This window comes from Montipora foliosa, chromosome 2 (assembly GCF_036669935.1).
Source record: "Montipora foliosa isolate CH-2021 chromosome 2, ASM3666993v2, whole genome shotgun sequence".
NCBI lineage: Eukaryota > Metazoa > Cnidaria > Anthozoa > Scleractinia > Acroporidae > Montipora > Montipora foliosa.
Window position 1 is genome coordinate 37,920,664 of NC_090870.1, and position 17,279 is coordinate 37,937,942.

Below are 17,279 nucleotides of genomic sequence, written 5' to 3' on the forward strand. Positions count from 1 at the left end.
TACTGCGCTATAAAACTACACACAACCCATAATTCCTCGATTCGCTCTGACGAAGGTCTAACGCTCGAAACGTCAGCTTTTATAATCCCTGTACGGTGGTCAATTTACATTATCAACTCCGTAAAAACCAAAAATTTTCGGGTCATTTTACAACAAACCAACGCCCACCTTAATTAGAGCCGCCATTTCATTTGGGTCCTTTACCAACTGCACTTTCAATTTTCATTTCAGATGAACCTCTATGACCTTGATCGAACTGTGAAAATGTTTTAACAAGCAGATTTTCAATTTAGATTGCTGATTTAAACGGAGCTAAATGACCAATCAGTTTGTTGTTTTAACGAAGGTTATTTAGATTTGCCATGTTTGAAGCTTCTGTAAACGCTTTCACGCATGCTTTGTGCCACTTGCACGTTTTCCACACATGAATTGAGACGACTTTGAATGGTTTTTTTCTCGAATTGTTGTTGAGATAACTTCGTGAGTATATACTAAAACATTCAATCTCGGTGAATAGTGGCAGAATATTTACTTCCATAATTGTTAATTAGTGAACAAGATGCGGTCATTATTGCGACGTAATAGGTTTCCATGGCAACAGGACAGCCTTGTAAAAATACCTTCATTTTGGCTCCAGTTGCTCATATCTCAAACACGAACTCGGTGGCCCGATTTGTTTTAATTTCTGGAAGGTGATCAGCCTGCCAAGATGAAACTTTCTGCAAAGTTTATAGAAATTCTGTGGAGCGGATTCAGATCCATCATATAGATTGCTTTGTTTGTTTGATTTTTAAAGGAGCTCTGAATCTGCTTTACACACTTTTTTCAACGTTGCAGAGAGTTTCATCTTGGTCTGCTTATCACTTTCCGGTAATACAAAAGCGGGCCACCAGGTCCGTTTTTGAGATACGTAAAAAAAAAATGTAAATGCTTTCTTTATAGTGGAAGTACACTTAGCTATCAAACTAGTTTACAGGCACTCCACTGTTAACAAGGTGAAAGTAACAGTTCAAACTTAACAGAAACATTATTAAGAACTCCAACTGGCGGGAGGCAACCAGTTGGCTATTTACAAAGCGTGGTGGAGTTGAATCAGGGACAACCGGAAACAAATCCAAGCTAGAGGTTAGAACGGGATTTGAACCCGGAGCAGCCGCATACAAACCCAACGCCCTAACCACTGGACCACACTGCCTCCACACAACTAAAGCCAAAATATGTGTTTTCACATGGCCATCTCGTTGTCACGGTAATTTATTGCGTCACGATAGTGATCGCATCTTTTACAGCAATAATTGCTGTTTCCTATGGTACCATAACATTGCTGTTACGTGATACATTGTACGTCGTTCCAATAAGAGTTGAAACTGGTTTCAGGCTCACGTTTTACACGCAAAACAACACTTGCCATGACAGCTTTTTTATTACTGTTACAGTCTGGACTCACTAGAAATAAAGACAATGCCATAGAGGCCAAAAATTCACATTCCCCCGCTCGACTTAAAGAGTTATATAAGCGCTTCGGGCGCTAATTAGAGCTTTAAGAACAGTATATTGATGCCTTCTAGGGGATTGCACCTAGTTCTCTCCGACTACTGGATCAATAGGGAATCGATTCATTCTCCGTTATTTGAAGAAAGATTGGAAAGTATGAATATTAATGAGAAACAAAAACCGATTACACCAAGAAAGCGACATTTAATCGTGAAACAAAACATTTACAAATCGTCTGGAAAACAATATGGTCTTCACCCTATGTTGTGAATGCCTGTACACGTGAGACCATGTAGCTTGTTTATTTTGCATACCACGCCGAACGAGCAAATAGAGTGTGAAATTTCACTTGGCAACAAAGCAATTCTAAGCCAATCAGAGCTCATTCAAAAGTTCTTCGTTAGTTACGACGCGTGCGAGCACTGCATTTGCTTTTTGAAAACGAAACAAACTCGCCTTTAGTTCACTTTTTAAAAAGAATATAGCTACGGATCTTGATCATGAGTAATAAATATTCAATTCAAAAGTGGGACCACAGAAAAAGTCCGGATAATCGAGAAATCCGGATAATCGAGGTTCGACTGTATCAACAAAAGAAAGTCACGCGTCTTTCGCCGGAAAATTTCAACATTATTTTTGGGACAAAGGAGCCAAACTCTTGACGTTTGTAAAATCGGTAATTTTTCAAGTAACAAAACTCTGCTGCGTGAACAATTTATTCATTTTTAATACACGTACTCCGAAATACCACTGAAATTACAAATTGTCAACTATTCCACTAAGGTTATGTGTACACTAGCGCAAATTCTATGGGATTCGCAAATGTTCCGGATTTATTCCATCTTGAGCATTTGTATTCTTGAGTTGTTTAAATTACAGAGTATTCAGATTTCGTTTCGTTCACAATAGAGAGTTTAATCCGAAGACAAAAGAGAGAGAAGTAGGTGTGCGCTTGACCAACAAACTAACCGGAAGATCTCACGTGAACGCAGTTTATATAATTACATCTGAAACTGTTCGGACTTAAAGTATTCCGATACAAAGTAGTACCAATTTTTGTCGCAATCAATGTATTCGGATTCGTCACTGACGCAATCCAGGTTCTTTCGACCCCGGATTCATCATTTCGTGTGTAAACAACAAAACGAATCGATCAGCTACCAAAAGTTACCACGGATTCGATAACGTTGCCTTAATAATTAATGTAAAATTAGCCTGGGGCACACAAACTTGAAACTGCATTGTCACGGCTGTCAGGATTACTGTGCAAAAATATCACAAGACACGCATCTTCTAATCTGTTTCAGTGATTAGTTAGTGGTACTGGGAAGGAGTTCGAGCATATCATTTCGGGATAAATATTTGGCGGCGGAATGACTATCTCTCATTAATATTTATCACTCAAATATCACTCAATAAGGCCTTTCTACTGTACTTGACAGTTTTGCAGTCCAGCCAAGCGTCGCTGAACAGTGGTAACCCTAGAATGTTGAGGACCGAGGCGAATCAAATAGATGCTCAACGCACGATCAAAATACTTCTTTGCGTGCTCCAGCTCACCTTGATCACGGAGCACAACACCCAAGTTGTTATAAGAATCTGCGACATGAATATGTTGAGACCCCAGCTTTACTATCTGTATAGTGAGAGCGTGCTTGTGATACTCCTTTGCTTGCCCCAGGTCACCTTGGCGACGGAGTACAGTGCCTATGTTGTTGTAACTGGATGCGACATGGATATGCTCAGATCCCAGAATTTTTAGGCGAATAGCAAGAGCATGCTCAAGATACTCTTTTCCTTGCTCCAGGTCACCTTGGTCACAGAGTAAATTGCCTATGTTGTTGTAATTGGTTGCGACATCGATATGCTCAGATCCCAGCTCTTGTAGCAAAATAGCAAGAGCGCGCTCATGATACTTATTTGCTTGCTCCAGGTCACCTTGGTCACTGAGTACAAGGCCTATGTTGTTGTAACTGGTTGCGACAAGGATATGCTCAGACCCCAGCTCTTTTGTCTGTATGGCAAGAGCGCGCTCATGATACTCCTTTGCTTGTTCCAGGTCACCTTGGGCACGGAGTACAGTGCCCATATTGTTGTAACTGGATGCGACATCGATATGCTCAGATCCCAGCTTTTCTTCTTGAATAGCAAGAGCACGCTGAATGTACTCTTTTGCTTGCTTTAGGTCACCTTGGTCATGGAGTACAGTGCCCATGTTGTTGTAACTGGATGCGACATCGATATGCTCAGATCCCAGCTTTTCTTCTTGAATAGCAAGAGCACGCTGAAGGTACTCTTTTGCTTGCTTTAGGTCACCTTGGTCACGGAGTACAGCGCCTATGTTGTTGTAAGTGGATGCGACATCGATATGCTGAGGTCCCAAATTTTCTATGCGTATAGCAAGAGCGCGCTCATGATACTCCTTTGCTCGCTCCAGGTCACCTTGGTCACGGAGTACAGCCCCTAAGGTATTGTAACCAATTGCGACACCATAATGTTGAGACCCCAACTTTTGAAAACCTATAGCAAGAGCGTGCTCACAATACTCCTTTGCTTGCTTCAGGTGACCTTGGGAATGGAGTACGATGGCTAAGTTATTATAAGTGATTGCTTGATCGATTTGATGGGTTTCCTGATTTTGTAGCAGAATAACAAGAGCGCGCTCATAATACTCCTTTGCTATCTCCAGGTTACCTTGTAGACGGAATAACACGCCCATGTTGATGTAACTCAATGCAACATCGATATGCTGAGATCCCAGCTTTTTTAGGCGAATAGCTAGAGCGCACTCATAATACTTCCTTGCTTGCTCCATGTCACCTTGACTAAGGAGTACACAAGCCAAGTCATTGTACGAGTTCTCGACATGAGATTCGCTGTCTTGTAGCCGAATTTTAAGGGAAATGTCATGATAAAGCTTTGCTTCTTGAAACTCACCGCTCTCGTGATGGACACGGCCTAATTTAGAATAGACTGCGGCGGAATGTTCCGCACCGAATAAACTGCCGTGCTGAATTAATTTTAGCGCTAAATTGCAAATGCTTTTGGCTCTACCAAAGTCGCAATGGTGAGCACAAATAGTGCTAAACCTAACGAAATAATTAGGATAATATTTCACGCTTAAATTGGTATTTTTCATGACTTCACGTAAGTCATCTACATTGAATACACTTTCAATTTCTGTTATTAGGCACTTCAAATGAGGTACCAGATGAAAGCTTTCAGAAATGGAGTCTACTTCATCAAGATTTTTCTTATCTATAAACTGATTAAATGATGTAATACCCCAATGAATGATTTCAAAATATTGAGCCTGCGAATACTTTTTGATTCTAGTTTGGATGACATTTTTCACAATTTGATGTACTTGAACGTGGACGCCACTCTCTTCCTCTTCAAGTAACAGCAACGAGCTTTTTCGAATCCTCAAACCAATGATATCTTCGTCCACAAATTCATCTAATCCGCTCCTACCGCTTTTGTTCTCGGCATTCAGGATGTACGTGATTACAAGGTCAAGGTTTAATGGTTGCTGACCACAGAGAGAAATGAAACTGAATGCGTGATACAAAACCTTGTCAGATGACATCGCATTGTCCACGGCCAATGAAATCGCGGTGGTCATAGATATTGGGTAGGTTTGGTTTGTCATGGCAAGAAAGGCCTCAGTGTTAGCACGCTTACCCTCGTTAAGTTTTTCGAGGTAGCCTTTCCAGTCAAAATTCGAGGATGCTTCCCGAACTTGTTTGACAAAGATAGCGGCGCTTGCTAAGGCAAGGGGTTGGTAATCTAACGCTCGAGCAACTTCTTCTTCAGTCTCACCGTCAGCGATGCCGGAGAGGGAGGCTAATAAGGAAATGGCGTCGGATGGCATCATGCCCTTGCTCACAGAGATGTGATTGATGAAAGAGTTTTCTGAAGGAATAGCAGCGGTGTCTTGCGATGTGATCAGCAGCTGACCTTTACACCAGTGCGTGTCTCCGGTCTCTGGCAAGTGAGGATTCATTTCAATTAAGTTGACGACATTGTCAACCACCAATAGCCACGACGAGTAAATCTCAACTTTGGTACGAATTAACGACTGTATGTTGGCGATCTTCCCCTCCGTCTTCAGATCTTTGTCGTTTACAGTATTTGTGACAGCGTACTCTGAACACTTTAGAAGACGAGCAAACGATACGTAGGATTCTAAGAGAGAATCAAGACCGTGCGCATTTAGAGTCATCACAAATGTACTCTCTCCCGCGATTTGTTTTTTTTCATCAAATAATTTCTTTGCGACAAGACCAGCTAATTGAGATTTGCCGCTTCCAGGGTTTCCTGAGATGTACAGGGAAGTTAATCGGCTCTCGTTGGTTTCTTTCAGTTGCTTTAAGTGTTGAGCTATTTTAGCCAAATCATGATCTCGTTCGGCAACGTCGTGCGATGGCTTTGGTGGGAGAATGCAAAATGCCGAAGGAGCTTCCTTTTGTAACTGCTTTTGAAGGACCTTTCGATGCTGTTCTGTTTCCTTAAGGGTTTCACCTTTTTCTTTAAGTTCCTGTTCTTTTTCTTTCAGTTCGTCTTTTAGGTTGTTGACTTCTTGCAAGACCTTTACTAACTCGCCTGTCGGAAAACTCATTTGATTTCTGGTTTCTTGAATCTTCAGATCGGAGAGGCCAAGTGCTTGAAAGGCAACTAAAATTTTTCCTACAGCAGTCTGAAACTCTGACTCCTTGACATGGCCCTGTGGCAAATGAGCGAAGTCTTGATTACGAGAATTTCTCAAATGATCCACATTTGATCGGACTACTGCGTTTAGGCCTCCTCCAATACAGTCCGAGTAAAGTATAGCGTAAAAGAGCATGGTGCAGTCCCATTCTGCTCTATTTCCGTTCACCATGGTTGCCAAAAGACCCGCGTTTCTTCTTTGGTTTCTGGGCGACTCTTGGTTTTTGAAGTCCAGTCCATTTCGGGGCACATCTTTCCATTCTCCCAAAGCGGTGGCCTTGTAGCGGTTGTCCCATTCTTGTTTGAAGATTGTTCGCAGGCCCTCAGTTATGACATCAGTAGTGATAAAGCAGATCCTGAAGTAATTCAGTTGCTCGTCAGTGTATTCCGGTCCAGTGGCCATATTCAGCCAGGGTCAGCTTTTTGTCAGCCCTTGCTAGAAATAATTGTTGCGTTAGTGTCAGCAGTAGTAAAAAGGATCACTTAATTAAAATAATGTATATATCCTAAAATGCTTTTATTTTTACTGTTTTCTTTTCTTCTTCTTTTTTTTTCCACAAACAATACCAAGTTCAAAGTCACTGTGTGGTTTTGACTATTCTTCTGTGATACATTTTACGCTAAAGGTACCCAAGACAGCGATTTTAACTTCATGTCATCTTTATTGCTTCGATAAAACTGGCTCCTCGGTGCGAAAACTACAGCGAGAATTCAATAAATGATGCATCTGCCTGGCAGACGTACTGTGCAGCCGTTCATAATCATCTCTTTAACAACAGAAGAGGTCTTTACCGGCGTTTTTCACTTCCGTCTCTTGGTCGTCAATAGAGGAAGGATGGACGTTTTAGTGAGACAATCCCTAAGTTGTTTACAATTGCAGGGACAAGGCACGTTAATCACACACAGTGTCTCGAGCTCCTTAGATATGTCTTGGCAAATAGTATCCTTGGGATGCTAGTCTTTGCGATAAGGGGGTGGCAATGAAGGATTTTTTTTTTAGTTTTGGTGCGGGGTAACTCTTTTCAGCTGTCAACACTCCTTACCTTTATATAATTGTCTATTTGGACGAAGACAAACATCAATCCTTCACAGTTCACTCTTCCTGCAAGGAGGGAAAGAGAAACTGAATGAAAACATATATAAATGATACGATACAGACCCAAATTGTACTACTTAGGGTCAGCAGCCCGTTTCTGCAAAGTCCGGAAAGCTTTTCAGACGAGAGAGGTCATTGTGAAAAGCATCCGCTTGCTCAACAAAGCTCGTCCTTTGACACGTTTTAAAGTTAGGGAAGGGAAAAAAAAACATGGGAATAAATTACGATTGGAGAGATGAAAATGGTGGCACGCGATATAGGAGCCCGAAATTGAAAGTTTCGGGTGTTTTGAGAAACGCGCGCCAGGATTCGGTTGTTCAAAAGATGGATAACGCTATAACAAGGACGGCAACCGCAATGGCAACGAGAACGTCGATTCAGAATATAAGTTTTCGTACCTGTAATCAGTTCGCGCCGGATTATTTCATTCTTCCATTGTGTAAAATGTGTGTCTAGATCTGTTGTCCAAAAATGAAACTAATGCATATGAAGGCGGTTAAGGTTTGGAGAATGAAATAAAAAATCTGACGTCGTCCTCGGCTGCCGTTCTCCCCAAGCCGCTAATTTTGGTCATTTGACGTTGTTGCTTTGCTTAGGACGCGAAACTGACGTACCGAATGTAAAACGCAGGTGCAGAGCATGCAGATAATTTTTTTTTCGTTCATTATACCTCTACTTTGTTTTGTGACGTTCTTGTTGCCGTTGCCTTCCTTACGGGTAAAGCTCCCTAATATTTTATTTGGTGCAAATAGAGGGAGAGGGTCAATGGTTCCTATGCAGAGAATAATGAAAGAACATAAATTTAAGGTCCAGGTTTTTAATGATAGAACTGCGATTTTTAAGTGAATAAAATAGAGGGGGGGGGGGGGGGGGGGTTGTAGGCAAAATAAAAAAGCTTTACAAAGAGGAAGCAGAAAATTTGAACGTGACCGGTGCCTAATATGATAAAGCTATAAACCACTTCCCAACTTAACATTTCACGGAGAACGTATGAACATGTCAACGGGGCAGGCCCCTTGCAGTCCTTACAAAGTGGTGATCTGATCTCACCTTTGCTTGACGCTGAAATTCTCTACCCGCGCTGAATGATATACGAAGTCGAAAGTGCAATTGCAATGGTTCCGATCAATTTGCCGTCGCGAAGCAACAGCGATGTACGTCCTCCTGCAACAATTATTAGCCCAAACGTAAGTAACGTGAGCAGTAATAGTTTTAACGTCTGCTTGTCTAACTACATATCAACTGTTGAAATGCAATTGTTTACTAAAAAAACAAACAAAAACAAACAAAATATGCATTGCTTCAATAGGTGCACTATTTTCTAATTAAATTATTGATGAGCTTCTGTTCTAAGGAAGAAATAATCACTGGAAAACTTGAACCATTTACAGACTTCAAAAAAGTTGGTAAAATCTCTGTTAAATGTCCGCATTTTCTTTGTAAATTACAATCTCTGTAAATTTGCACACTTACAGAGATTTTGTAACTCCATAAAAAGTTTGTAAAACTTACCACATTTTCGTCCTTACAGTGACATAACATGTGTACAAAATCTCAATAAAATCTATGTAAATTGAAGGAAAAATTTACAGAGATTTTATGCGATAAGTACAAAATGTCTGTAAAATCTCTTTACTTTCTCTGTAAAATTTACACGAGAAAAAATCTCTGTAAATCCATCCATATAAAATGTCAGTTATCTCTGTGAAAAGTGAGAGAGAAGAATGCATGAAAAGTCTATAAAATGTCTACAAAAACCCTCAAAAAACTGGAGGGAAAAAGTATGTGAAATGTTTTTAAAATGTTGGTGTTTTAGCGCACAAAATCCCAGCAAAATGTTCACAATATCTCTGTAAATTAAGTATTTAAAACCTGACAGAAGGCAGGAAATGTCAATAAAATGTCTGTAAAAATGGAGGGGTAAAGTATGTGAAATGTTTTTAAAATGTTGGTGTTTTAGTGCACAAAATCTCAGCAAAATGTTTACAATATCTCTGTAAATAATAGCATTTCAAACCTGGCATAAGCCAGGAAAGTTTAATAAAAAGTGAAATGGATGAAAAGTTTGTCGATTTTACATAGAAAAGAGAACAAGTTCTAGAGTTTTTGAATGCATAAGTTTATTTCAAATCTAAAAATAATCATTTGTTTATTTTACTTTCAATAGAATCTAAGTGTACAATAAAATTCTTGCAATAAGTCCAATAAAATAATTCAATTAATAACATGAGTTACCATGGCAACTTTTTCTACAGTGCCAAAATGGTGTCCACTTTCGAGAAAAACCCACGTCCTATGAACGCGATTTGTCACCCATGATTTATAGCTGATGAAATGGTACAATGTATACTCGTGAAATTTGGGAATAATTCCACTTGTGTTTTGTCCAAAATCAAATAATTTTTCTTGCCTTAAGGCTTATGAAATTATTTGATTTTGGACAAAGCGTGTGAAATTATTCCCTAAATTCACTCATCACTATTTGATAACCCATGCAAATTCATCAAAATAAGGAATAAAATATATGCAAGGGATTTCATTATTATTAAATAAGTATAAAAATCTGGCTTATGTTAACCCAATTACAAATACTTTACATAATACTCTTAATGGAATCTACAGTAAGTACATGTATATGAATAAAATTCTTACTATAAATTAATACAAATAAGGAAGAAATATGTATCTATGGAATTAAATGGGGATAAATGTACACGTATCAATGAGTCTTTAGTAACCATTGTTCTTACACTGAATCACTACCTAACCATCTTTGATATCAGCCAATTCTGCTTAATCCTTATGGTCAAAAAGGGGTATAAACACAATAGTTCACCTCATTGAATTATTTATTTGAGTGGGTCATGTCATTTTGAGTTCCTAATGTGCAAATTTTACTGATTTCTCAATCTGAAAAATATCCCCCCAGAAACACAAAATGCAATGAATGATGATAATCTCTACTGAATGTGCAAAATTTTTTTGAAAGTGACAAAATTCTGAGAACTACAACAGTTTGATCATAGTACCACTCTAAACCTACATGTACACTCTGTATGCACTATAAATTTTCACACAACAATAACAAGGTTATCTTTGGAAATAACCTTCATTTCATCAACAGAATCACTGAGGCTTCCTTACTATAAGATTGACCTTTGAGAATAGTAACCCCCAATTTCATTAATTATTTTGTTTACAACACTTATGTCACTGCAGATAAAAATAATAGGGCTGTTATCGATGCAATTCTTGGTGAAATATGAAAGAGACTAATGGCATCCGCATGAATAAATGTACATGCTACAAACAATAATATGATAAATTACTATAATTTTTATGACGTGTGGCCCCGCGAGCATTTTGATGGCAAAACCATATGAAAAAATTCCTGTATGAGGGCCCTATGCGGTATGGAAAAAGCCATCAGGGCCTGCTAGGTACACGTTCAGCTCTGCAACATTGAAAGTTCAAGCAAATCTGATAAAACAAAAGCAAGGCAAACAAATATCCTAATGACCTGTTTATCAAGTCGAACAAAACAAATCTACAATCCTGGTGAAAACTCTTGGGACAATTCCCGCTTTTTTGATTTTTCACGGTCTCCAAAATGAAGATCCGTTCCTCGATTGCTTGCATGCTTCAACATTGTCTGGGGGAGGGGGGAAGTGCAAAAAAAGGCAGCGAAAGAAGAACGTGCGTTGCTCATATAACAATGGAAGTATGTACACTGTACAGCAAATTCTCTACTTTTTGCCCAAAATTTTGACAGGTATCCTAAAGTCTTTTGACCCTGATTGTATGTCCTTGGAGAGGGAGAAATTCTCAACTTTATCTAGGCTCAAAAACAAGAAACAAAGAAGAATTGGGATCATAAAATTATAATATAATGCTTATTGACTGAGTTTAGGTTGGGCTGGATGGGAAAATACTTGGCCCTCGGTCATGGCACACAGACCTCGCTGCGCATGGTCTGTAGGCCCTGAGCTCTGGCCCAGTCCTACTTAGTCAATAAGTATATAACATTGCTTCCTCAAAATATTTTTATATACATTTACAGGTATACTACATGTTTCATTTAAGTATATATAAACACAGTGGCTATATTAAGTACATGTACATGTAGGTGATTATAGGGATGTGTGCCATCTAATAATTGAGAATTAATTGATTACATCACATTTTGCTATAATCACCTTGTGAACTATAGTTTCCTAGAATCCCACAAGTGTCCAGCCAGAGCAGTCAATTCATATCTTTTGTACACTATTCTGATAAATTTCATCAGAATCTAGAAAAGAACCGCCAATTTGAAGGTTTGAATGTTATGAAATGACAAGTCTCGCCCATCATTTCCTACTAATGGCAAGCACCCAGAAATTTAACCAAGAATTGTATATATCAAAGTACACATAAGAATGAACTTGGTTTAATGTCCCTATCAAGAAACCTTAAGGTCCTGCAAAAATAAATAAAATTACCATAAACACTTGCAGATAAGACACACCTTTTCCCCAAAAATAGTGGTTAGAAATGGGTGTGGCTTATCTGCGGAAGATCTGAAAAAGGCTGCCTCTGGTGGCCAGTTTTCCATCTTTGCATCCAATTTTATGCCTAGTTGCATGTACTAAGCTCCAAACGTTCCGCTCATGTTCTTGTTGTAATGCAAAAAAATTTATCGCAAAACTGTTTAAGAAATTCCTGTCAACAAATACCAGAAAAAGATCAATCATATGTCAAAGTTGGTAAAAACAATGTTCATTACATTAAAGTGCTAAAATTACATTAAAGTATTTTCCGTTTCAATATTAGTGAACAGTGGATGAAGTTGACTTCTAAAGACTAGACTTTGGATTTCTTTTGTTTTCTGTCAAAAAACTTTTTCCCCTAAATTTGAGCTGGTAAGGTTAGGGTGCGGCTTATCTCCGAGTATACAGTTCACCTGCCAGTTCCGTTGGGTAATACTACCATACTAAAACAAATTAACCACATGGATTACCTGCATGGGTACACCTACTTTTCAAGTTACATCGAACTGTATGAGGTGTGCCACCCGCCAGTTCCGATAAAAAATACTTCAAATTAGTATACTATGACAAATTAACCGCATGGTTAGACCGAATTTACAAGTTACATCAAACTGTATGAGGTGTGCCACCCGCCAGTTCTGATAAAAAATACTGCAAATTAGTATACTATGACAAATTAACTGCACGGTTAGACCGAATTTACAAGTTACATTGAACTGTATGAGGTGTGCCACCCACCAGTTCCGATGAAAAATACTTCAAATTAGGGCGCTTTCGATTGACCGTATTCCGGAATAGGAATACATGGAATATAAGTTGGAAATCCTTCGTTTTTACAGAGATTCACATTAAAATTGTCAAACATGTGCTAAAATGCTATTTAAAACATATTTTTATTATCCTTGCTGCTTCAAAACGTGCCAAACATACCGCTTTAATCATCACTCCACATATTCTTATTCCGGAATAGGGTCAATCGAACGCGGCCTTAGTATACTATGACAAATTAACTGCACATGGTTAGACCGAATTTACAAGTCACATCGAACTGTATGAGGTGTGCCACCCGGCAGTTCCGATGAAAACTACTACAAATTAGTATACTATGACAAATTAACTGCATGGTTAGACCGAATTTACAAGTTACATCGAACTGTATGAGGTGTGCCATCCGCCAGTTCCGATGAAAAATACTACAAATTAGTATACTATGACAAATTAACTGCATGGTTAGACCGAATTTACAAGTTACATCAAACTGTATTAGGTGTGCCACCCTCCAGTTCCGATGAAATATACTACAAATTAGTAAATTAGTATACTACGACAAATGAACTGTATGACTTAAGACCTACTTTTCAAGTTACATTGAACTGTATGAGGCGTGCCACCTGCCAGTTCAGAGGGGAAATACAACAGAGTTTCCTAAAACAAATTTACTGCATGTAATTGAGTAGTACGTGTACTTACATTATCTTTAAATCATTGTTGCCACATGCAGATGTGTTTATTAGAAAGATATCACTTGTGTTTGATGTATTTGCCACTGAACGATGACTGACAATTTCCTCAGACCCAAGGGACAGTGAAAAGATTTTTGTCACAAAACTTACAGTATATGAACAGAGAAGTCACTGATTGTTGCAGTGAATATCTCTTCCTTGTATTCACCCAGTTCAATATGACAGCATTCCACTCTTCCAATCACCTGATGTCTGGAACAAATTTACTTGACCCAGTTACAACAGTTTGACCTAATAATGTTCACAAGGTATATCCAGAATGGCAATGAAACCTCTACCCTCCCAAGTTTTGACACAAAGACATCAATTATTATTCACAATTGCATCACAATTTGCAATCAGCACTGTCTGCTTCTTGCATCTCAGGAAATTCCCTCCAATTAAATTTCAATGCTCAATTTCCTTCAGCACTGCATCTTGTGGTTGAAGTACATGAAGGCCCTGGAAAAGAGTCACACGTACCAGTCAATCAATGAATTTATATAATTTCATAATATCATTTTCGAAGAATGTTGTAACAAATCACTTTGCCATTCATAAGCAATGTTCCCGTGTATACGTGAAACTGAATAATGAAGCTAAGAGCTAAAGGAATTATTGCAAGAAACTTATATCTTACAAGTTAGAATCTTGTAGGAATCTTACAAGATCTTGTCAGTTTGTTGCAAGAGTCTTAGTTAAGAGGTAAGATAAGATCTTGTTGAGAAACCTAACAAGAATATTGGTAAGATCTTTATATTAAGATTTCCACCAGGGCGACCGCCATTGTTTCAAACAAATTTTCCTTCGTGATATTTAATTATTCCTGAGCATGCATTGGATAAGATGACAAATAGCCAACGAGGTGCAAAGCTCCAAGTTGGACATACACTATGTAAATATTTCATATCCAACAAGCCTGAACGCAATAATAATATTGTTTTATTGAAAACGCCCCCAAAATAGAGGGAAATCTACTGACTTCATTGTGTAACAGTAAATGTTCAGCTGACATGTACCCTTTCCATCATTTTGTAGAGCATGGAATATTAGCTCATATACCAGGATAGCAGGGCCAATGAAAACTTCTGAATTGTATTATACAATGATAAAATTTTTAATATTTATTAATATGTTTATTGACATCACAAAATTTACATACAGTCTCATATTGAAAGAGTGCACAAAACAAGTTATCGCATTGGTCTCTGCGCAATGTATGTAGTGTTTCCATGGTACTTTTAAAAATACAAGAGTTTCCTTAAATAACAGTTACCTACCTTTTAGAAAAGTCCCATTCAATACAATCTCCACCTGCCCTTTTTAGCTGCCAAAGACCTAATACATTGCCCTGAAACAAAATATGGACATATAAAAACCCTGCAAGGTCAGCTTCATGACCTGACATAATGGTTATGGTAGGAGCTGTGGAAATTTGAACCGCCGGAATTCCTTGTTGACACCCTGGCTTACAAACTTATATGGAAGCCTGTGACAACATCCCAAAGTGTCCACCTTACCAAACTGACCATTTTGTACATGTAATAAAATCAATAATTATAATAATTATTTATTGTTGAATTTTTCAATTTCTTATTGATAATGTCTGAATTAGTGTTTGAAGGGTACAACTCAAAACAATTTTGTATTTCACTCATAACTTTGCTCTCTTTTTGAGGGTGCCTGGGCATATAGCACTCAAAGCACTAGCTTGTGAGATTTCCCATATCCAATTAAAACAGTGGAGCAATCATGCTAAAAATTGTCCCTTAAAACAAAATTTTTGAGATATAAAAATTCCTCAAGATGGCTTTTTGTGTATGGTTATGAATTAGATTAATAACCCTCTCCCTCCTGAGAGTGACACTTATAGATTTTACTCTGTCTAATGCCAGATGATTTTACTCGTCAATGGGGACCTCTTCAGGGATGAATGGGTTAATTGTACTCATCAAATAAAATTTGAGGTTTTGGTGGAGAAATTGCAATATTAACTGCATCACAATATGATTGGTGTATTTAGATGGCTAGCTCTACTACATAACAGTACATGTACAGGGTTCTCCCTAGTTTTCAGCGCAACAGGTATGGCACCTTTTCACACCAGTAAAGCAATTGGTTAATGTTGGACGTTCTGCAAAGGATAAGCGACTTCTGAGAGTTGGCAGGCGGTAGTAAGTGCTCTTACAAGCAGTAAATTTTACCGGTAGCTTTATAATGTTTCATGAAAAATGCTAGTAATGCAAATGCTTTTGAGTAGTCCACTATGGAATACCCCACAAGACAACTGAATTTTTTTCGTTAAGGCTCACATACATGTACATGCAAACAAGCAAGTGACAAGCCCGGGGGGAGGGGGGGGGACTCCCATATGAAACAGACGGGGATGCTCATCGTCTTGCTTAGGGGTGTAAATTTTGGATTTTGGTCTCGCTTAGGGTGTTCCGGGCAAAGCGCCAATATTTTATGCCACCAAGGTCTCGTTTAGGGTTCCGTGAAGTAACACAGAATTACGCGAAGAGAAACAGAAGTCAAATTTCCTTTAAGATTTTCTTTTTAGATAAAAGCATTCGATGATTTATGCCTTTTTATCATTAAAACTCATTGCGTGTCGTATTTTTGTGTTTTTAAACGGTCTCTTTTAGGGGTCAAAATTTGCTTAAGCCACGCCTAGATTGGTCTCCTTTAGGGATTAAATTCAAAATTTCCGACGAGCATCCCCGTCTGTTTCATATGGGAGTCCCCCCCCCCCCATATCACCCTGAACAAGCAATGTCGAATACAGCCGAATATATGCTGTGCAGTTATTGACTGATTGGTTAAATCTTTTTATGACTTGGTATAAAGGGCTTCACATTACTGAACATGTGACATTGTTTGCACCAGGAGCCAGAGCTGGCCAAATTTTTGCACGGCCCATCAAAGAAATTTGAATACAAGGTTAAATTCCTAGAATACTTTTTCTCACAGTCCAGGAACGAAGGTGTGAAAAAGCAACGTGATTCCAAACCACACGTCAATAATAATAACACGGTGACCGTAACTGTTCATTAAAGTTGTTAAGAAGATCGACATCACGTAGTGCAGTATGACAGTACAGGAATAAAAATACTAACAGTAGAACCGAAAGAGTTAATTCTTCATGAATCGTTCCATGTCTGTTAATATTATTTTCTCGTCATCATGTCACACACCAGGCAGCCTACTTTAATGTTTAACTCCTCATTTCACAACAAAAGTAAATGCGATATTGCCAGGCTTGCGGATTTGTTTAATCTAACAGCAGTACCGCTAAAAGAGAGGGCCTATTTTCGTCACAATGAGGAGATACGAGCTTCCGCGTTTACTGGCTTGACAGCGCAGGATAAAATTGCTTTAGTTGGGCAGCCTGCTGGCAGTCGTTGGGGAACGACAAGCACTGATCAGATCGAGAAGTCTTCTTAAATGCCAAGAGGGTGAGTGGTCGCGCAGAAGAGAGTTTCAACTTATATGGTGGCCCAATGTCTATTCGCAAGCAAAATACTGTACTCACCATGTTGTAAATGCCTCTTCAACAACTTGCCATATGACATGATAGAGATAATCTTCACTGCAGGTCTCTGATCCTAAACATGCAGTAACAATCTCTCTACCTTCTTGACTTTTTTTCTTTTAGATGTGCTAAAAAGGTTAGTTATAAAATGAAAATTTGAACCTCTCACATGTATCAAAATTAATTTTTGGTAATTATGACAAAGTGAATTGTGGTTGTATACCTCAGCTACAGTGTATGCTACCCAAGAGGTTACAAAGTGAAATGGTGAGACAGTGAGTTAATAGATTGTATACCTCAGGTATATGCTATACAAGAGGTTACAAAGTGAAATGGTGACACAGTATGTTAATAGATTGTATACCTCAGGTATATGCTACCCAGGAGGTTACATAGTGAAATACAGTGAGTTAATA

The 17,279-nt window shown here is 38.6% G+C and overlaps 1 protein-coding gene across 4 annotated transcripts in view; it reads right to left on the reverse strand.

The window, feature by feature from the left end:
* Positions 1-1,245: 1,245 nt before the first annotated feature.
* LOC137993023 (uncharacterized) overlaps positions 1,246-17,279 on the reverse strand; it is a 22,794-nt gene continuing 6,760 nt past the window's right edge. For 3 of the 4 annotated variants that reach the window (XM_068838674.1, XM_068838675.1, XM_068838676.1), the window contains exons 3-5: positions 8,351-8,464; positions 7,248-7,306; positions 1,246-6,640 (exon numbers count right to left, since the gene is read on the reverse strand). In XM_068838674.1, coding sequence (XP_068694775.1) covers positions 2,921-6,607 — 3,687 coding nt within the window. In that variant the 5' untranslated portion in view covers positions 6,608-6,640; positions 7,248-7,306; positions 8,351-8,464 and the 3' untranslated portion in view covers positions 1,246-2,920. The remainder of the gene's footprint in view (positions 6,641-7,247; positions 7,307-8,350; positions 8,465-17,279) is intronic. The other variant, XM_068838677.1, reaches the window with a different exon arrangement.